The sequence below is a fragment of the Syngnathoides biaculeatus genome, chromosome 17, assembly GCF_019802595.1.
Source record: "Syngnathoides biaculeatus isolate LvHL_M chromosome 17, ASM1980259v1, whole genome shotgun sequence".
In the NCBI taxonomy this organism is placed as follows: domain Eukaryota; kingdom Metazoa; phylum Chordata; class Actinopteri; order Syngnathiformes; family Syngnathidae; genus Syngnathoides; species Syngnathoides biaculeatus.
This window is the reverse complement of record NC_084656.1, coordinates 9,061,092-9,081,386: the sequence shown is the minus strand read 5'-3', so window position 1 is coordinate 9,081,386 and position 20,295 is coordinate 9,061,092. Positions and strand designations below refer to the sequence as shown.

The following is a 20,295-nucleotide window of genomic DNA, read 5'->3' as shown; positions in this document are numbered from 1 at the left end:
ATAGGGGAGAGTCTAGGTTGGGAAGTTCCTGCAAATACAGTATTTCTGCAGTGGTAAAGTCCCAATAATGTCCCTGCAAAAAAGTTCAGAGTAAAATTTCTTGTAGTCAAAATGCACTATTTGTTGACTTGTCTACAATGATAACAAAGTGGAAAAGAACAGCCTCGGGCAGCTTCATTTGATTAACATTCACTGTTAAAGTCATCCACATTCTGATATTTCTGCGAGGCTATCAAATGGTAATTTGCCACATTTCATCCCTGGAATATGCCTTTCAGAGCCCGTTGCTACCTGTTGACCGTAAATGTCGTATTTGCAGGTTCGCCACAAATCACCGCATCCTGTTGGGCATACATGATGAGACCCAGGCAGTTGCTGGGCAACTGATGTAGCCGGGGCATACACAGGCCATTCTAGGACAAATCTTGGGTTTCCTCCAGCGGGGCTGGCGACTGTGTTCATCTGTCGATGTGACCACAGAACTGAATGAGCTGTGCTTGTGTGACAGAAATTCTATTTAGTAGACCGCTTGCTTCCAGTGCTTCAGTAAGTAGCATCTCATATAGCCATTACACTGGGATGATCTGTTTGCAGATGTGAAAATGATAGAATAAGTGAGCAGAATGATGCTGCAACACAAAGAACAGTTTTATTCACAGTTGGAGGTGTCTGGAAAAAGAGCCTTTTAACATTTTTACTGGGGCCCTCTGTTTTAAGAGACGCCATGCATCAATGGAACGCAGGTGTGGTGCCCACTCGAATGAATGAGTTTTGCAACCCAAAAAGATGTAAAAAAAAAAGAAAGAAAGAAAGAAAGAAAATACATGATATTCATATTTTAAGTCAATTGAATTTTTTTTTTTCTAAATCGAGTTTTCATGGTTGCACTTTGTAATATACTGTATTTATTCAGTGAAACCTTAGGAAAGTAGAAATATTTTGGGTACATTCATTTTTTTTACTATTTTCTATAATTTATTTAACTATTCATTTTTCACTGAAAACTTTTCTGCTACACTACTGTTGAACTCTTTGTTGAAAAGTAGTGAAATAAAACTATGGATTTTGCCCTAACATGAGAAATAATGCTGATTAATAATGGTGATTATAATATTGATCAAAATACTTGTGATTATTTTTTTCCACATAATTGTGCAGCCCCAGGAAGAATCTAACATTATTTTGCATTTTTATTATGCAAAAAAAAAAAAAAAACAGTGAAATGAAGACCAAAACCCAATAAGTGACCTCCCCTTACTGAATGCTGGAAGTCTCTGAAATTAGGTAAAAATAACAGATAATATAAAAAAGAGTGTTCGAGGTAAGCAGGGTAAAAATAAAAACTGATAGTTTATATGTAAAATTGAATGCCAACATAATAGGAACACGACATTTACTATTACATTAAAAAAAGCACCATCAAGTTACTAAACAAGAATATAAACAGTTGATAATCAAGACCGGATACTCCCAGCTACGGGAGTTAAACAATCAAACAAAAAAACAACAAAAAAAAGATGTTCCCGCAGAATCCACTGATTGCCAGATTTTTAACAGTTGCCGAGAAAAGCTATTTTAGTCACTCTCCCTAGTGGCTTGATATATCATCCCTCTGATCCCTTTGTCCATCAGAGAGACAGAACAATTTTGGCCTAATGCAACTGGACCCTGGCTAATGACAGCAAATAGTACCGCCGGCCAGATGACAACAGCTGAGAACAATACTTAATGTTGACATCACTTGTTACGAGGATCTATTTCGGGTTTCTTCCTTTTATAGTGCACTGGTGAAAATTGTGCTGTGGCTCCCCTGAATGAGATGCGTATAAAAGACAGCCAAGGCTGGGCGGGCATCTGTGCTCCGTCGAACTTAACCGATCCCTTCAGACGTTCTTGTTTCACAGTTCAGCTCTAAATCCCTGGAAAACATGGCACCCAAGAAGATTGAACCAAAGAAACCTGAGCCCAAAAAGCCAGAGCCCAAATCCTCTCTGGCCTCGAAGCTGTCTCTGCCTACTGAACTGCCAGACCAGCCCAAGGAACCCGACTTCGATCCCAAAAGCATCACCCTTGAGTACACCGCCGATCAAATCGAGGAGTTCAAGGAGGCGTTCACCTTGTTCGACCGAACGCCAAAGGGTGAGATGAAAATCACCTATGCCCAATGTGGGGACGTGATGCGGGCGCTCGGTCAGAACCCAACCAACGCCGATGTGCTCAAGGTGCTTGGGAAGCCACGGCCAGAGGAGATGCAGTGCAAGATGCTGGACTTTGAGACCTTCTTGCCCATGCTCCAGCACATTTCCCGTGCCAAAGACCAAGGCAACTTTGAAGACTTCGTGGAGGGTCTCCGAGTGTTTGACAAGGAGGGGAACGGCACCATCATGGGAGCAGAGCTGCGCCACGTCCTGGCGACGCTCGGCGAGAGGATGACGGAAGACGAGGTGGACAGACTCATGGCTGGACAGGAGGATGCTAATGGGTGCATCAACTACACCTCTTTTGTCAAACATATTCTCTCCGGATGAACGTTGAACCGCAAAGACTTCTACCAGTTCTCGTCACCATGGACCGGTATTTTAACATTTGTGTTCAAAAGCCACGAGGCCTGCACTGTCTTCCTTTTGGGAAATCTGTAATGAAATGCCAATGAGATACACCGGACATCCGTTTAATAAAGGGAATTTTATCACAAACCTTTTTCTCCGAATGTCATTTTAATAATAAACAACATATAAATTCAAAGAGAAAATTATTTATGCTAATCAAGTAGCTTAACGAAATTTGGCCAAAGTATTGTCGGGAGTGAAAATGAAAAAAAAAAATCATAATAGGCTTCGCCTCCCACATTTGATTTTATTCCAATTTGCACAAAGAGCCTTCTTGTTATTCTGCTGAGGGGCAGCTGCTGTGGATCATGACACATACGCACAGACAAACACACGCATGCGCACACACACACACAGTTCACACACTAAAAGCTGACAAATATGAGACAGGTGCAGCAAGGACGCCCTCCCCAATAGTTGTTGTTAATGGTTTGGTGGCTTGTTAACGCTAAACCTTGACAACATGGTCACGTTGGCCCAGTGAGGGATGGATGACAATTTATAAGCTACTATGGTGCTCTTGAATTCTCTAGTGCCATGCCAGCATTTATATATACAGTATATCTGTCTATACACACACACACACACACACACACACACACACACATATATATATATATGGCTATGGATATGGATGTGTCATGAAATTGGATGGTCAATAAGCACTCATTGCCACATTCCAGAAGAGACTGGCGTTCCAGTAAAAAAGAAAATATATTTATCTGGTGACATCATTGAGTTTAGCACCTGATATTTTGGTCTATATTCTAAATATAAATTTATTTGATAACAATAAACCTATGTAATTGTGTTTGTTCAAGTCTTGTTTTATGTTCGCAGGTTTCCGACTTCTTGGCATAACATTGTTTTTATTTTGTTTTCGTTTTTTGAAAGAAAACCCGAACACCGCCAAATCTTTTAACTAAGGAAAAAAGAGTTCACTTGACGAGAACGAGTCTCACATTTTATGCATGTTTGTATTTCAGTTTGCTGATAAATGGCAATGCTGTCATGTACCCATAAATTGAGTGAAAAAAAATCAGTGGGAGGAAAAAATATGACAAATGAGCTTTGCTGAATTATATGCTGACATTCTAAAACAATACTTCATCATTTTGCATTTTCTAGCATACAAATATAAATGAATAACATTGGAATGGATACATAACTATGCTTTCAGGCTTTCTAACTTTCTTAATTTTGTTTTACACTTCACGTTTTTTTTACATGATAATTAAAATAAAACACAAATGCTTCAATTTCCAAGCATTCTTTGCTAACATGCTATAATTTGCTGTCGCGTCACATGTTTCAAAACCTGCAAAAACCGAAAATATACTTTAGTATGAATGCTTGAATCTCTGTGCAAGGTCCTTTATTTTTGAAACTATGCATATTAACAAGTAAACAAGATTTCAAGATTCCGTTTTAGCAGAAGGACCTTTTTTTCCATAAACATGTTTATGAAGCGCCTGGATCATGTTTGGATTTACAGCATAACAAGTCAGCATCATGCTTATGGACTGAAACACAAAAGAAGTATTCACATTTTTAAAAGTGCAATTGCTCCACTTTTGAAGCCTTCTATGAAAACAAGCACAGCCATTTTTACTTACAGGACATTCTCTAATAGTATACAGAAATAACTTTGGGATGGTCTAAGTAGTGCAGATCAACAATTTTCTATGTACGAATAATTCTTCACTTCTCACTTTTGTCTTTGACCAAATAATCCAGTTGCTGCCATGTACTGTAGATGTTATCGACGTTACCACATTACCACCAAGACTGTCAACAAATGGAAACAGGATACCCAAACACTAACTCCTGTTACAATTGACATTGGATGTTTATTTACAGTATATATGGATGACACGGCTTGTCTGTGGTTGCAGCCTGTAAACCTTTTCAGCTGCGACTGAAATACGTCTGCAAAGACAAGATAGATGGCCTACACCAATGAGTCCAGATACCCACGGTCCCCCAAGGAATGCAATGAATGAACACCGCTGCGATGCGTGCCCCCCCCAGAACTGCTGGCAGGCTTGTTGGATACTTCGTTGGCCTTGTTTATGGCCACATGTTGAGCGCTGCACTCATCACCGGAGCAAACAGGGGATGCAAACGGAAACACTTTCACATCATGGAAAAACACTGCCAGTCATACAGTCAGGGTTACATTTGGTTACGGTTTAGGATTTGCAATAAATTGGTCCCAAAAACTTGCATTCATTTGAGACTTCAAATTTCCTCTAGGTGGGACTGTGAGTGCGACTGTTGTCTGTCTCTACGTGCCCTGCGATTGACAGTGAACCACTTCAGGATGTACCCCGCCTCCTGCCCGATGACATTTGGATTGGCTCCAGCACTCCTGCGACCCTCATGAGGATAAGCGGCACAGAAAATGGACTGATGGATGGATGGACATATGTTCACAATATCTTAGTAAAGTCCACTTCACAACCACCTACCGAAGACATTACAAGTACAATTAGACCAATTGTTCCTTCCTTCCACTTTATAATTTGGAAGTGCCTTTCAGTTTTTCCCTGTCAAGGGTCGCCACAGTGAGTCACTCAGATGATTTGCACTCTATTTCAATCCTGTTGAAAGAATGAACAGCAGCTTAAATGATTCTAAGTTTGTTCTTAATTTACAAAGCTGTCATAAGTTTTAAAACTTTTGGAGGAATTGCCATATCCAAGTGTATAATTTAGGTCCTCATATTAATCAGCAAGGAAAAAAAAAACTTTTAGAGGATCCAAATTAATTTTAGTTCCATCGCACGGAGAGTGGAAATATGTTAAATATTTATGGTGCTTGTCAGGGAGCTGATGCAGCCACTGTATTTTTCATAGCCATTGTGCTGTGTGTTGTTTTATGGAGCATTAGGTCCAGTGTTCAATATGTTCTCTGCGCGCTTTCAGCGACCTCAAACAAAACAGTGGCCACATCCTCATACATAAACATCGAGTGGCGGCATTTTCTCATTTGAAGAGGTAATTTGTGAGATTGCTACGCTAACGGCAACGTGCATTGTGTTGGAGCCAAGCGGTTATTGCACCAGCAGTGTTTGTTGGCTCTAATTTTTGGCTGCAAAATTACTCATTTGTCTTATGCCTTAAACTTTAATTTTCTCTGCTGTTTTTCTATGTGTGCCAGAAATATCTCTAGGGGTGAGATGAAGCACAAACTTAAAAAGCTGTCATTGCTTGAACCTCCACCGAAATGTAAATCTTTCTTTTATTCTTTTTTTTCAGCGGCGTTAGAGAATTCCACATTTAACCTTATTTAGCTCAGCAGTCGCAAGCCATCAGGCGAGCGATGGCGGAGATAAATGACAAGCCTAATAATGAGACAAAGCTAGTGTTTTATGCGTGCCAAGGTCAAGATTACCCAGCGTCACTCACTGGCAGGGGTCACTGATGGAGTAGTGGTGCACGGGCCTTCCTTTGATGTAGGCAGCATGGGACCGATTCCCGTTTAGCGATGGTGTCGATATGTGGCCTGAGACTGACCTGCGACCAGTTCAGGGTGTAGTCTGCCTTTGGCCCGAAGTTAGCTGGGATAGGCTCTAGCGCACACACGACCCTTGTGAGGATAAGAGGCTTGGAAAATTAATGGATGGATGGAGTTGCCGGCAGGCCGTCATCTTTCACTGGTGACGAGTGAAATTGACTGCACTGTTTCAAGAGATAAGTAACCTCATTTGAATTTTCAAAACACTCCCTGGGTTGCAATTTGACGTCGCCTTTATGATGATTAGGAACAAATGCATGGCCGATCTATCAGCTTTGTGTCCATGGGTAAACAGGAGATGAGGTCCCCTGGCTGTGTCATCCAGGAGGGCCTCTGAGTCGACCATCCCAGGACTTTACCAGCTCCTTAATAAACGGGGTGTCATCAGTTTACGACAGACCAGTTGAGAGATGTAGTCTCTTGAGACGTGCCCGGAACACCTCATCAAGGAGGCCTCCAGGAGGCATCCAAATCAGATTCCCAAGCCACCTCATGTGGCTCATCTCAATGCGGAGGAGGAGCAGTTCTATTCTGAAGTCCTTCCGGATGACCGAGCTTCTCACCCTATCGCTAAGGGAGAGCCCGGACGCCCTGACGACCTCAGAGTCGAGCACCTCAAGTCAATGCTCCTTCGCATTGAGACGACACAGATGAAGTGGCTTGGGCATCTCTCTGATGAGGTGTTCCAGCCATGTGCGTCGGGGAGGAGACCACAGGGACGACCCAGGACACCCATAAGCAACTACATCTCCCGCCTAGTCTGGGACTGCCTCAGGATCCCCCTGGTAAGAGGTGGATGATGTGGCTGGGGAGAGGGAAGTCTGGGCTTCCCTATTAAAACTACTGTTCTCGTGACCTGACCTTGGATAAGCAGAAGAAAATGGATGAATAACTCGTAAGTGAAGACTCGGCTCGGGGCAGTCCTTGTCTTGGCTGCTGCTTGGAAAAGCCAACTGAGAGTGCATGCTCCAATATCAAGAGCTCCTTTAATTTTTGCTGCTGTCTGTGTTCACTGGAGTCATCAGGTCAAATAAACACATCCTCTGAGTTATTGTCACAATCTTCATCAAAGATGTGACGTTTAACCGAGCTGTTGTGGTCCATGTTTGAGAAGTGTACTTCACTTTCCATTCATTGGACAGCGACATTGCAAATCACACATGCGCAACTCTGAGCGGATACAGTGGTGAACACCGTACACTTAGTATTTTTTGTTACATTTAGCAAACCATAAAAAATAGGATTTATAGCTAGTAAAAAGCAGGTTTCAAAAGACAGGGTTTGGGTGAGAGTAAAAGTAATACAATAAAAGATTGTTAGCCGCACTGTGCATTTGAACAGACAATGGGTACTCAAGGTTTGCTTTAGTATCCGGAGGCACATTATACACTATGTCTATAATAAAATATTTATGTAAACACTATATGTGACGCTTTTTATATGGCTTGAGTCGAGGTGGCAGCGGGATTAATACCCCGAAATTTATTTTCAATGTGAGGGAAAAACACACACCTCAACTACGCCCCCCGCTTCGAAATATTATCGCTGTAGCCTGCGAGTACCACAGTGTATTGAATGCAAAAGCTCATATGAGACACGTGATCACAAAGCAGAAATGGAGGAGTGCAAGGGTCTTCTGTATTTACTGTACTATAAATCTGTTTATGTCAGTCTCTGGAAGGAGGTGCATTTGATTTGAGAGGTAACTGAGGGTGCATTCCAACAAATGGTAGAATGTGGGATATAATACTGCAGTGTTGAGTACTAATGCACAACAATATAAGGTAACTCATAAATGGTGTGTCTATTTTTGTCATTTCTCATGTATGGCTTTTAGCGGATGAAGACAAATTGATGTCAACATTGAAGTATGTTGTATCTTACCAACAACAACCAAAACCGCAACACAGGAAAAAAATAAAATTAATGATAAAAAAAAAAGTCCCGCAGGAGCATAAGTAATCAACACATGCTAAGATATTTTCCAAAGATGGCACCCCAGCTTCTTCATGCCATAAAGTCACACTGTTGATTGATGACATCGTCAGACAAGACATCTGGGTGACGGTGTGCTAAAAATAATTCACAACTAAAGGCATCCACTGCACCATTTCTCCAGCTTCCTCCAACTTTATCCACAAATTTAGCATCCTATTTACCGCTGATGCCTCTGAGCTCGTAACAATTAGCTGGATTAATCCAACATCTGGTATTCCTCTGAGGCAGCAACGCACGACATCAAGGTGTTATGCACATCAATTGAATATTTTATAATGATCTGTTGCAGTTTTTCTCAGTCATTTGACAGTTTATACATGGTGCGCTAGCAGGACATGAAAGATGGAACTCACGCTTAAAAAGTAAACTTGCTATATACTGTATGTAGATTTACAATATTTATGGGAGCACTCATCAAAATGTTTTATATGTCATGAAGAGTGGGGACAAATATATAAATGTTAGTTATGCATGGTATGTTTTCAGAAGTAGAATGACTGAGTGCTATCATTTTTTGGCAGTGAAATTTTTCATTTGATTTCCTCTTAGTTTTATCAGTTTGAAGCAAGATGCGCACGGTTGAGCAAGTCTATTACAGTCGCTATTCTGGTGTAATTCTCAGGCAAATAGACAAATAAGTGTACTCAATGCACCAGACTGCTATGTTTCATATCCAAGTAAAGTTGACTCATCTGTAGTGGGTTGAAGGAAAAGCATCGTTTGAGAGGAAAACGCTTACCTTCTAGATAAGAAAGTTAGCAGGTTTATTAACACGGCTACCATGAAGCCATGCTAATTGTATTAGTGGTGGATAGGGACATAGCCTTGCCACAATTAGTGAAAATGTGTAATTGTGGTTTGCAAATGAATGACTGATCAGTGCCTCACAATAAAACCGAAGCACTTTTTTTTAATTTCTATTTGTTGAAACTATGGCCTCACTAAATGAAGCTTTTCCTCTCAGTTCAACATACAGTAAGTGCTGGATAGCATGATAATTATGCAACGTTGTGCTAATTCTACTAACGTCTGAATATCAGTGAAGTTGGCAGGTCTGTGCTTAGTAGAAGAAAAAATATGCTTTCAAGTAATAATTCACACATCCTTCATGAAACGTGTAGAGCTTAGCGGGGCTATTAACATTACTATTCAACCTTAATTGTCAGGAAACTTGAGGTGAGATATGATCATTAGATCATGTGGTAAAGTTGCTAGGATTTCATATTCCTACAAAATTGCTTGGTCAGTGTTAGGTAGAACTAAAAAAAAAAGAATGAGGTAACAATGCATACTCTTCTATAAGAAATGTGTAATGTGTAGGTTAGCAGGTCTATTGATGTTACTAATCCAATTTAATACTTTAATAGCATGACAATTTACCCAATATGCTAATTCTCTCTCCGTTTAAAACAGAATTTCTGCAAATTTGGTAGGTCTGTGTTTGTTACAAGAAAAAGTATATCTTGAAGTAACAATGCATCCTTTCTGCACCAAAGAAAACATTCTAATTATATAAGGTTGTGGTAACGTTTTATAATCCAAATAATTTATCAGAATTCATTCTGTAGAAGATGTAAACCTAGCATGTACCTTTAATACAGAATAGATACATTTTAGAAGGTCAATTAATTTTACAGTTAACGAATAATTGTCTGGGAAATAGATGAGTTAGTTAGTTAGTTAGTTAATTAAATGGTGTTCCGCTAAGATTTGTGTAAATATCCCTTTCTTTTTTTAGTCAAATTAGTAATTTTTTGGCAGGTACCAGATTTTGAGATTTTCAGAGTCACAAAAGAAATTATCAATTAAAAAAGGTCAAATATTCTTCTCAGTGTAAAAGGAGACCTGATTTGCATAAGAGCTTATTGTATCTTTAGTTCACATAATTTTCTCATCTATGTAGAAACTGCTAACGAACAACCGGAGAAATAACAAATAAAAAATGACCTTGGCAGCAGCAATAAAAACACGTTTGGGGCTTTTTCATTTGCCGTTTGTACAAAACAATACATTTTAGAGAGGCCTGGCAATGAAGATTTGGTCCCATACACAGCCTCAGCCCTGACTGCTACTTTCATTACTGCCCATTCAACACGCTTGCCATGTCCAAGGATCAATACTTCTTCACCCTGTAGGTACAGAAACTAGATTAAATGCACCTCCAAGGGTCATAATGAGAAGTGCCTGAGTTCACTTTTTGCAAGCCTTTGAGTCTTCTATTTGACCTGATCTGCTCTTTGGTGCTTGAGTGTACAGAGTGTCAGTTGTATTGACATGAAAAACCATTTGTCATAGTCTTGCCAGGTTAGATTTTTTATGGTATGGTGCATCACATATAGAATAGAATAGAATAGAATAGAATAGAATAGAATAGAATAGAATAGAATAGAATAGAATAGAATGTCATTGCACTGGGATTACAATGAAATGTGAGGTTGCTCCCTTGGACAAAACAAGATCCACAACGAAAAAGACTAAAGAGAAATAGACTAAAAGTAACATAAAAGGGGAACAATTCATGCACACACACACACACATTAATCAATGTGGGCTCTTGAGTGGATGTATGCTATATTATATGAATAAATGAATATTCCCATCTATTTTTTTCACAAAGATTTAGATTGAGTGTTTGAGTATTCAAATTTGGATTTACCATCGTGCTTCCAGCCTGGATTTCCATAAGCATAATTAATGCGTATTCAATATTTTTTTTAATTTGTGTAATATATGATCTCTCTCCAAATCCATAGCAAACAGTCTACACGGCTTGATTTACTGTACCCATTGACTGAATTTAATAAGCTGCTTGTTGGCAAGTTGGGCCGATTGGACAAATCCAAGGACAAATTTAATTACCAAGATGTGGCTGAACCAATTTGTCACGTTTCTACACTATATGTGGGAGCGCATAACTTACTTGTGGAAATGACATGTTGTGAAATTCATTTGAAAAGGATCTGGAATGCTGTTGGTCTTCGTAGAAACAACCCACCAGGTGCGACAACAATGCATATACAATGAACATTTGCAAGCATGTTGCAGCCACGGTGCTTTAATATCATTGCCAATCACAGGGAATTAAGTCATCTGGTGACGCATAATCATGTTTGCACTTGTTGGGAGGTGAACACAATGCAAAATCTGTGTCCTGAGGTGTAATCCTGATTGACTTTTCCAGACAGCAATTTTGCTTATTTGTTGTTGAAACAGAGAAGACACTGTCAGGATTACAGATGCCACCTCTGGCCAAAAAACATCTAAGGCACCAGAGGTTTTTACTTGAGCTAGCTTTGAGTCCTGCTTAAAATTTGATTTTATTTGTGCTCACAGGTGGAGGATTACCAGTGGCACGTTGCATTTTAGAAGCATACCCGCATCGAGCCAGTGTCAGACAATTTGAGATTTTGGAGAGCAAGAGAGAGGGACATTTCATTAATCCGCACAAACTTAATTTCATCAAACTGGGAGTAGCTTGTCTAAAGGAGTTGATTCATTTTTTAATCTATGAATAAATAAATGCATGACAGTTATAACCACAAGGGGTGGAACACAGAAAAGGAAAATAATGTTCTTACGTTCAAAAATTGAGTGGTTCAAAGATGATCTACTTGGGAGATGGTGTTCAAAATACATTGTGGTAACTTCCTGATATTTTTGGGGCAATCTTTGTAGCGTTGAATTGAGTACTTCAGATATTAAAAAGAACATATTGTATATGATACTGTATATGTATACATAGACATATGTAAACATTAACAAATGATGTCAGGAATGGTCATATACATGAATGAAGTTAATGTAAATAAGTAAATAATATTGATATAGTAACTAGTAACATTCCCATTTCAATTAATGGAATCCGCCAATGTGAGTTTCTTCCTCAGTCGGCAAAACGTCAGTGAGAGTGTATGATGGCATTCCTTGAATCAGCAGCGCCTTTCACACCCCCTCAACGAATTGTTTCTCCAATGTACGGTTCCATCATGTTTACTGTGTTGCTTTTCATTTTGCAGCTACAACACAGAAACCGAATCATAAATGTAATAGATTCAAGTTTACTGTGATCGCCTGGCAACCTCTTCCTGTCGTCCGGACTCAGGTGGAATAGGTGCCAGCACGCCCGCGACCATAGTGAGGATAAGCAGTATAGGAAATGGATGGATGGCTTGATGGATTGAAAATGTATTTGCCTCTTTTAGGTACATATGCGACTGTGAATATTCCTTAGAAACTACAGTACAATATGTTTTATTACTCAATAGGGGCTATTTTGAACTACACAACAGTGTCTCAGCTTTTCATTACAGTCCACAGATTGAGAATACAAATGCTGAACACAAACACTGCATTATAATAAGGCCGTCCGGTTCTGAATTAGCTATAAATCTGCAGGCTTTCCAGCACAATGCCACTGTAATGTTCTTGTATGTAGACTATGTGTGGAATAAGCACGTCATTGTATCTCAGAGTCGAAGCAAGTAAGCAACGTGTTGATGACATTTCCATTATTCAACCGGTGCGCGACTGGGAGAATATCAGAGGGGGGAAATGAAATTGAATGCCAAGGTGTACAGATGATGTTTTCAGGCTGAAGAAAATTTACTGTACAGCACAATTCTCACCTTGTGTTTATGCAACTACCAGTTACAACTAATACAACTCTGTAACTGGACTTAATACCCACCAACAACCACTATAATGGTATGCTGCAGTAGTCTTGGGAGTAACAATTACAGTAACACCCCCCCACCCCCCAGCAGGTTTAAATTTACTGTTTTTGTGAATTGTTTTTTTTTTTTTTTTTTTATGAGCCTTAACCCTCACACCCCAAAAATCTCACACTAACACCTTGACCCTGACACAAGAACATCCTGAAACCCCAACACGCTAACATTGAGGCATTAACCTCTAACCACATAGATTAAACAGAGAAAGTACTACTTCATTATAATTAATTACTTACTCTTACAATTTGGGAGAAAATCATCCGACTCTGATCACAGGGCACACGAGGACTAACTAAACGGGCCGGGTGCCAAACAAATTATCATACACAGTTCATCTGAAGGATTTATTAAACCTGAACATGGTACATGTTGGCCGCAGGGGAGGTGGAAAACATTAAAAACCAGCAGGTGATCTTCACCAGGGTTGGCCCAACCTGCATGGAGCCTCAGCATGCAGCTGGTAAATTCCACAACCTCCTATGAACAAGCAACCGCTCCCACGCCCTATAAATGAATGCGATGTTGACTTTTTCAAATCAGTGAATCAATGCAATATGATTTCTAGACATCAGAATTATTTAGTGTGGGCTTTTGATTGGATATATACAGATTTTGGTTTATACTGTTGTACTTTGACAACCTTATGAAGTAAATAAAGCCACTTATACACTGTAGTTTGTTATCATAACTGACAGTCCTTTTCAGAAATACCTAATGAAAATCAATGGAGTAAGTGTGACCATAATTTGGACTCAAAGTTCCATAGAACTTGTTGACAAAAGCAAAACAATTGAAGCTTCAAAATTGTCAGAAGCCATTATCAAAATATCCAATCGTCACCATATTTTTAGCCAATTGTTCAACCGAGGTAACGGAACATGTTGTTGCTTTTGGAAGACATTTTACCTATAATCCAAAAGGGTTCTGCAGTGCTTTTTAGGTGTGGAGTCTCTCTCTTTATGCTGCAGTGTGTGGGTCATCAAAGCGGGTGTTTTTTTTTTTTTTTGTCCGGCACGGTTAGTGTGAAAGAAGTCATTTACTATGTCAAGTTAGAAAAGCTCTCTATAAACAGGACAGGGTTTTTGGCATCAGCTATTGTCTGCCTATAACAATGTCTTGACATCAATTCCCCCTAAGGGTCTCTCGTTCCACATGAAGAGAATCTCTAATTGCCTCTTTTGCCGTAAGGCAAACGAACAGCTGATTGGTTTGCTACACCATTGTTCCACTAACCACGCCCTATTGTTGACCACCCCCAGGGGAAACACACACTAAAAAGTGTGAACTGAAGAAGCCTACTGGATTAAAGGTGAAACTTCAGCAAACAAGAACAAGTCCAGTTGCCTTGATTTAACCTTTACATTTGTATCAAATGCAAGACTAAGTTGTAACACGGACATAACAGATTTTGTCACCCTTCTTTTGGTGTTCCTAAAGGGTGGTGCTTGACACCTCAGGTCATTGATTGGTCGCCAGACAATTGACCCCTCCGTACAGGGCACTTAACCACGCCTCCTGAAGTGACGTCACGCCACGTGCGTCGCCTACGTCAGACAAACAATTAGCAAAAAGGGCGGCGCATCAAGAAAAGAACTGAGCGAAACTCTCCGATTTACCGGCTGATTTCTCACTCGCATTCTCAGCTAACAGTGAAATATCATTGAAAAGCAGACAGTGGGGCTTCAAGTATTTCAGCGAGGGGTATTTCAATGGCATTTACATGCATATCGACGGAGAAACCATTGATATTAGCTCGAGATCTTTCCAGAGTCAGAGGAAGACCGAGAAGCCACATAAAATAATATATTATAACCCAAAGACGAATTCGTCATTGACAGTTTCCTATTTTCGTGTTACATATCACACTTGTGTGCAGAATCTGTATGTGTATGTGTATAGCCGTTTGTGAACCGCCGTATGAAGGAAAAGAAGCCGAGGCTTGATTTACGAGATGTTTCTCTCGTTTTCTTTGTGTAACGTCACGCGCTCCCCTCAATAATTATTCTTGAATTAGTGCCGAACCTACGTAAGTCCCGACCGAGTACAACAATCACTACTTTAGTGTCCTCAAACATCCTTCCTTCAGTCTTGGTGTCTCGGTGCACGTCGAAGGCTTTTCGAACTGCCAGTCCGGTTTAGCTTAGCTAATTAGCCGCGAACAAAGGGACACGTTTGGGGGCATACCTTGGCGCTAACACAGTCCGGTTTACCGTAGCCGCGAACAAAGGGACACGTTTGTCCAGTCAGATCATCGCAAAATATCGCTCAACACAGATCAATTGTGTCAATCATTCACACGTAGCTATGTTATGCAAGCGAAGAACTGCTAATTCATTTATATGAGACATGTATTGAAAATCAAATATACGGCTTACCTTCGTGCAAACATATCTGTTCTGGTTGATGGATTCAGTTGATGATGCGGTCTTCCACAAAGTTTTATCCATCAAAGACATTTTTCGGACTCTGTCTTCTGTTCCGGTTGATTTTAGATGGATTCAGTTGATGATGCGGTCTTCCACAAAGTTTGATCCATCGAAGACATTTTTTCGTACTGGGTCTTCGGTTTTGGAAAGGGTACGAATTGAACTCCACCAACTAGCCTTTCAGGATACCTGTCGTCACTATTATAAAGTCCGTGACTACACCTCTTAACCATATCTATTGTTAAAGAACCCACATACGCGATAAAACGCCAACAGAAGCTATACTGGACCATCCAGCGTTGTCTGAGAAAACTGCGGGTCCAAAAAGGGGCGTGGTTTTTGCAGATCTCTGGCCTCTGATTGGTCAGTGACGTGGATTGCGCAATTTCTACGGAGGGGTCAATTGTTACAGCTGTGCAACAATGAGGATGGTAGGGAAAGAATACAATACTGTCTTATACTCATATATGAACAATCAGGTGCTTTTACTTTGCCAAAATAAACATTACACAGCTAATTTAATTTACACATTTGATAAGTGACAAAACTGATTACTTATACTGTGAATGTGAATGGCATGCCACTGATTAACATACAAAATGCAGTGTATGTTTCATGAAATACATCTACAAATACCAACTAAGCCCAACATACAGCAAAGTTAATGCACGCCCCCTTAACATTATGAAACTAGTTGGGCCAAAATAATGGAACAAAGGTAAGCAAAGAGCAATGTTTAGCTTGATTTTCTACAAACTGATGTTAAAAAGAGCACAGCAGGGGAGTCTGGGAAGCAGCATCCACATCATAACGCTTTGTGGTCCCTTCACTGCAGAGATCGGCACTGTGAGACTCGTTTTCCAATGGTTTACCAGCAAATTGGTAGCCATCATTTGCCATTAATATTAATCAAGCAAAGCAAACCCACCTTTGAAAGGCATGTCCTTAAAGTATGTGGAGTTTATAGACGGCAATCTCAAGGGCACTAATAAATAACTGCATCTCCCAAATGTACCACATGCAAAAGTTGTATTGCATATATGAAAATTCCCATGGCAAACGATTCAGTTATTTACATTGAAATCTGAATCTTTATTGACCAATTAGAGTACATTTAAACACGTGAGGAATTTGTCTCTGATTGTTGGAGCAACTCTAGTACTATAACAAACAAGCCTCAACAACAAAATATACGTTTTGGCCATAGACACAAAAGTACAAGGAGACATTGAGCAATAAAGTGTCTGTCCTGTAGTGCGGTAATGTTGCAACGAATGTGCAAATTACATCACCAACTATGGATTGATGTGCAAATTACCACATTAACAGTCTTTTTTGCTGGTACTTGTGAGCAGTGATGGTTTAAACCATGATAACTGTATTACAACAACTGAAGGAAAGTCTTTTTTGTAGCTGGCTTTTTTATACCCTTAAAAAGTTTGACGGTGTACATTTGAGGATTCTGCTTTGTTACATCTCAGATCAATATTTTCTATCTAGTGAAAGGCTTTTGATCGACTGCAAGTTTAGTGTCCCACCCGCTGACTGTCGCTCTGTGTACTTTCAAAGCAAAAACTTGAACGCTTATTATACCTGACCTTCTCCAGAGCTTTTTTTTAGTTAGCAGATGATGAGAGCTAATAGTCCACCGAAAAGTCATCCAGGATGAGTCGGATTCAATCCTGACAGGAGCAGTGTTGACCCCGATGTCTTAATTAGTACATAAAGGTGCACTGTAGAATAACATGTCGTGCAAACTTAATGATGAACCTTTTTTTTTTTAGTTTGAAATAGTTGGTGTTATATTCCCATACTTATAAACACTTATGTGTGTCTCTCTTTTTTTTTTTTTTTTACTAAAACATTAAAATAAATGATGCAACAGAAGCCTTGCATTGCAATAAGTCTTAATAAATAAAGAGAGCTTGGCCCAACAAAGCTAAGATGTTATTGAAATATACTTAGAAAAATGGCATTAATAAGAGATGTAGGCAACATGTTGTATTACTTTATTGAATTGTGATGATAATAGATGGTCTTTGAGAAGGAATAACTTTGGCCATGACACAAGAACCCACTTTTAAAATGTAATAATGCATGGTAAAAGACTTTTTAAATTTTAAATCCAACATTGCTGGATGACCTTCCCAGAATATAAAAAAAATGTGATTAGCTTCTAAGAAGGTGAATTTGTGCTCGACACCCACGTACACCATTGAAGTGTGGTGGTGAGCAGTACTGTAAAGAATGTCTTTATTGTTTAGTGGTGTACATTATGCCACTGCCTAAGCCCAGGAAGCAAAATAAACACAACAGGTATGCATCCTAAAGGAGTCATCCTGCAGTATACCAAAAAACGCTATCGTTAATTATTAGGTTTTACGATATTATTTTTGTCTTCTATGAAGCGACATCATGGGTTTTAACAAGAAATAATGTTATATTTGTGTATGATTTATTGTTGTAAACAAACAAAAATAAGACTGCAAAATGTATGCAAGTATGATACAGAACTTGGATTGGAACACATTGGACTGTTGTGGCTTTTAAGTGGATAAATCTTATTTTTATAAATACATATAGGGTACTGCTCTTATACTGAATATTGTGATCACACTTTGGGTGAGAGCCAAAATGTTTTTCAGGAAGTCTTCTAAACCGTGATGAAATGGTTTGTAAAACAATAGAATTATTATTTTTTTTTTAAAGAAACAGGACAATATATATAATGGCCCCGTCACACCATGACGTTCTGGTCAGCGTCCTATAGCGTTTGGGTGGGGTTCCCAGACAGGAGCTCTTATTTTGGTCTTTTTCATTTCTTTACAAAACCTTATCCTGGTAATGGCCCCGTCACACCATGACGTTCTGGTTCGCATTCAATAGCGTTTGAGGAAACGTTGGTAGTCGCCCATGGCCGCCGGGATAGTCCCACAGTAGAGAGCACCTACTATGTAAGATCCAGAAAGCAGCAGTTCGTTTTCGCGGAAAAACTCCACCAGACTATCCTCAACAGCCCGTTCCAGGATCCTGCAATCCTTTCTCTGCTTTTTTTGTCTCTTTGTCAGACCATCCTCACTGGGGTTTGCAAGGTGATTAGGGTCCCCAGGGGGTATCACATGGTGCGTGACTTCGCGGACGTGCTCTTCCTCCTGCTGTTGTTTTTCCTCCAAACACATTGCTCATGATGAAAGAGGCTTAGCTTTCTTACTAGCAGCGCTAGTTGCTGAAGTCCGCGCCCTAACTTTTTTTCTTCTCGGCGCCATGATGCTCACTGTTCTAACTCACGACAACAGCTGAAGTGACTATGAACTTTCCAACGTTTTAGTGCCGGTTCCACTGTAAAAATTCCACGCCAGCAAAACGCTTTTCTGTCATTATTCACCCATTGGTCACACGCTCAACACACTCGTCTTACGTTGACAAATCGCTCGTCGAGCCCCAATGACGCATTTGCACACGCTAATGGTTTTTAGGGGTATCTTATTTGGTCGCTGTTACACACTTTTTGTGCGTTAGACACACTTAAAGTCATGCGTTAGAAACACGTTATTCACACGCCATGTGTGTCATCCGCGTTTGAGAACGCTGAAAAATAGAACAATTGAAATGTTCAGAGGACGTTGACCAGAACGTCATGGTGTGACGGAACTTTAATGTATGATACTAACTTTTTATATCATGAGGTCGTTTTAGTCAGGGTTGTGAGGAGAAGTTACAAAGAGTCTTTAGCGCATGTGCGTGTATATACATGCACTTCTTATTTGAATAGTTAATGGTGTAAGATTAGTCTGAGATGATTTTAAACTGTTTTGGAACCAGCGTTTACAGTTTGAATTATTAAGATAGGCAAATCCAAATATTTATATGCCTCCCGAATCAATTACTTGAAAGGCTTGGTCTCAATATTCCTTGAGTAACATGGGATTACGGTACATTATAGAATATGAAAAATGTGTTTATTGAAAAAAAGAAAAGACCATATGCAGAATGGAAGATGAAAAAGAAAATACCATTAAATACATGAATTATCTAAAACTTTGCAGGTCGGAATTCTGGACTTCTACATTGTTTGGATTGCACTTTAGTGAACATTTACATTTATATTAGCTCAGAATGCTCTGCTGCAAATAGTTTATGTACTTATGTACCTCCAAGATTTTCTTCGCATCACTGTTCATAAAGTGCACTGTGGGTGATCTCTAAATCTTATTGTGGCAGACCTAAGGTCTTTTCGGTCCATTTTTGGAAAAATATGATGAAAGGCGAGTGTGATGCATAATAATTCTGTATTTCTGTCAATTGTCATGAGTTGTGGTTGACAGCAAAGTGATGCGACTACCAAAATGGAGGCCATGATTTTGACCACTCAGGCGAAGGCAAGCAACCTTTGTTGTTGTCTTTGCAAGCATAGCAACACAATAAAAAACCACCTCCAAAGCACGGCGCTTTTGCTGATCCGGCTTGTGCGATTGTCACAGCAGAGGTGTTGGCTCGGCACTATTGATTGGACAAATGCACAAAGGAAGACTGGAAGTGGGCAATGGGAGTTTTCACACTTATTAGACTCTTGTGAGGAGTGTGGCTGCATGTGAGGCACCCCTGGGTATCTCGTGTCAACATTTTTAAAAATAAAATAAAATATGGGAGTGAGTCACTCGAGGAAGAAAGACTGCAGGGTGGAAAGTCACATCAGTGAACACATGGATGAACGTGATTCAATTTTAGCATTTTAATTAGACCAAATGGAAATTTCGCTTGTTAACTTAGTTCGAATAGCAAAGAAATAAAAAAAAAAACTCCCCACCCCATAAAAATGGGTGGGGGGCACTCTCAAGACTATAATTGGGCAGTCTGTGTTTCTGGGTGGGTTAAAGGAAGGTAAATTCAGGACTCCTATGTTGGTAAATAATTAGTTTCACATCGACCATCCACTTTGACGGAAAGAAAATCTGTGATTAAAAGGGAACTAAACAATGGAAGGGTTGAGCTAACTGTTACATGATAGCCAGG

The 20,295-nt window shown here is 39.8% G+C and overlaps 1 protein-coding gene across 1 annotated transcript; it reads left to right on the top strand.

The window, feature by feature from the left end:
* The first annotated feature begins 1,870 nt into the window (after window positions 1-1,870).
* LOC133490763 (myosin light chain 4-like) lies at window positions 1,871-2,657 on the top strand. The gene has a single exon (XM_061801223.1). The coding sequence runs from the start codon at window positions 1,929-1,931 to the stop codon at window positions 2,526-2,528; it is 600 nt and encodes a 199-aa protein (XP_061657207.1). The 5' UTR covers window positions 1,871-1,928; the 3' UTR covers window positions 2,529-2,657.
* The last annotated feature ends 17,638 nt before the right edge of the window (window positions 2,658-20,295 follow it).

Coding starts and splice junctions, on each gene's coding strand:
- LOC133490763 (XM_061801223.1), top strand. CDS start 1,929: ATGGCACCCAAGAAGATTGAACCAAAGAAACCTGAGCCCAAAAAGCCA.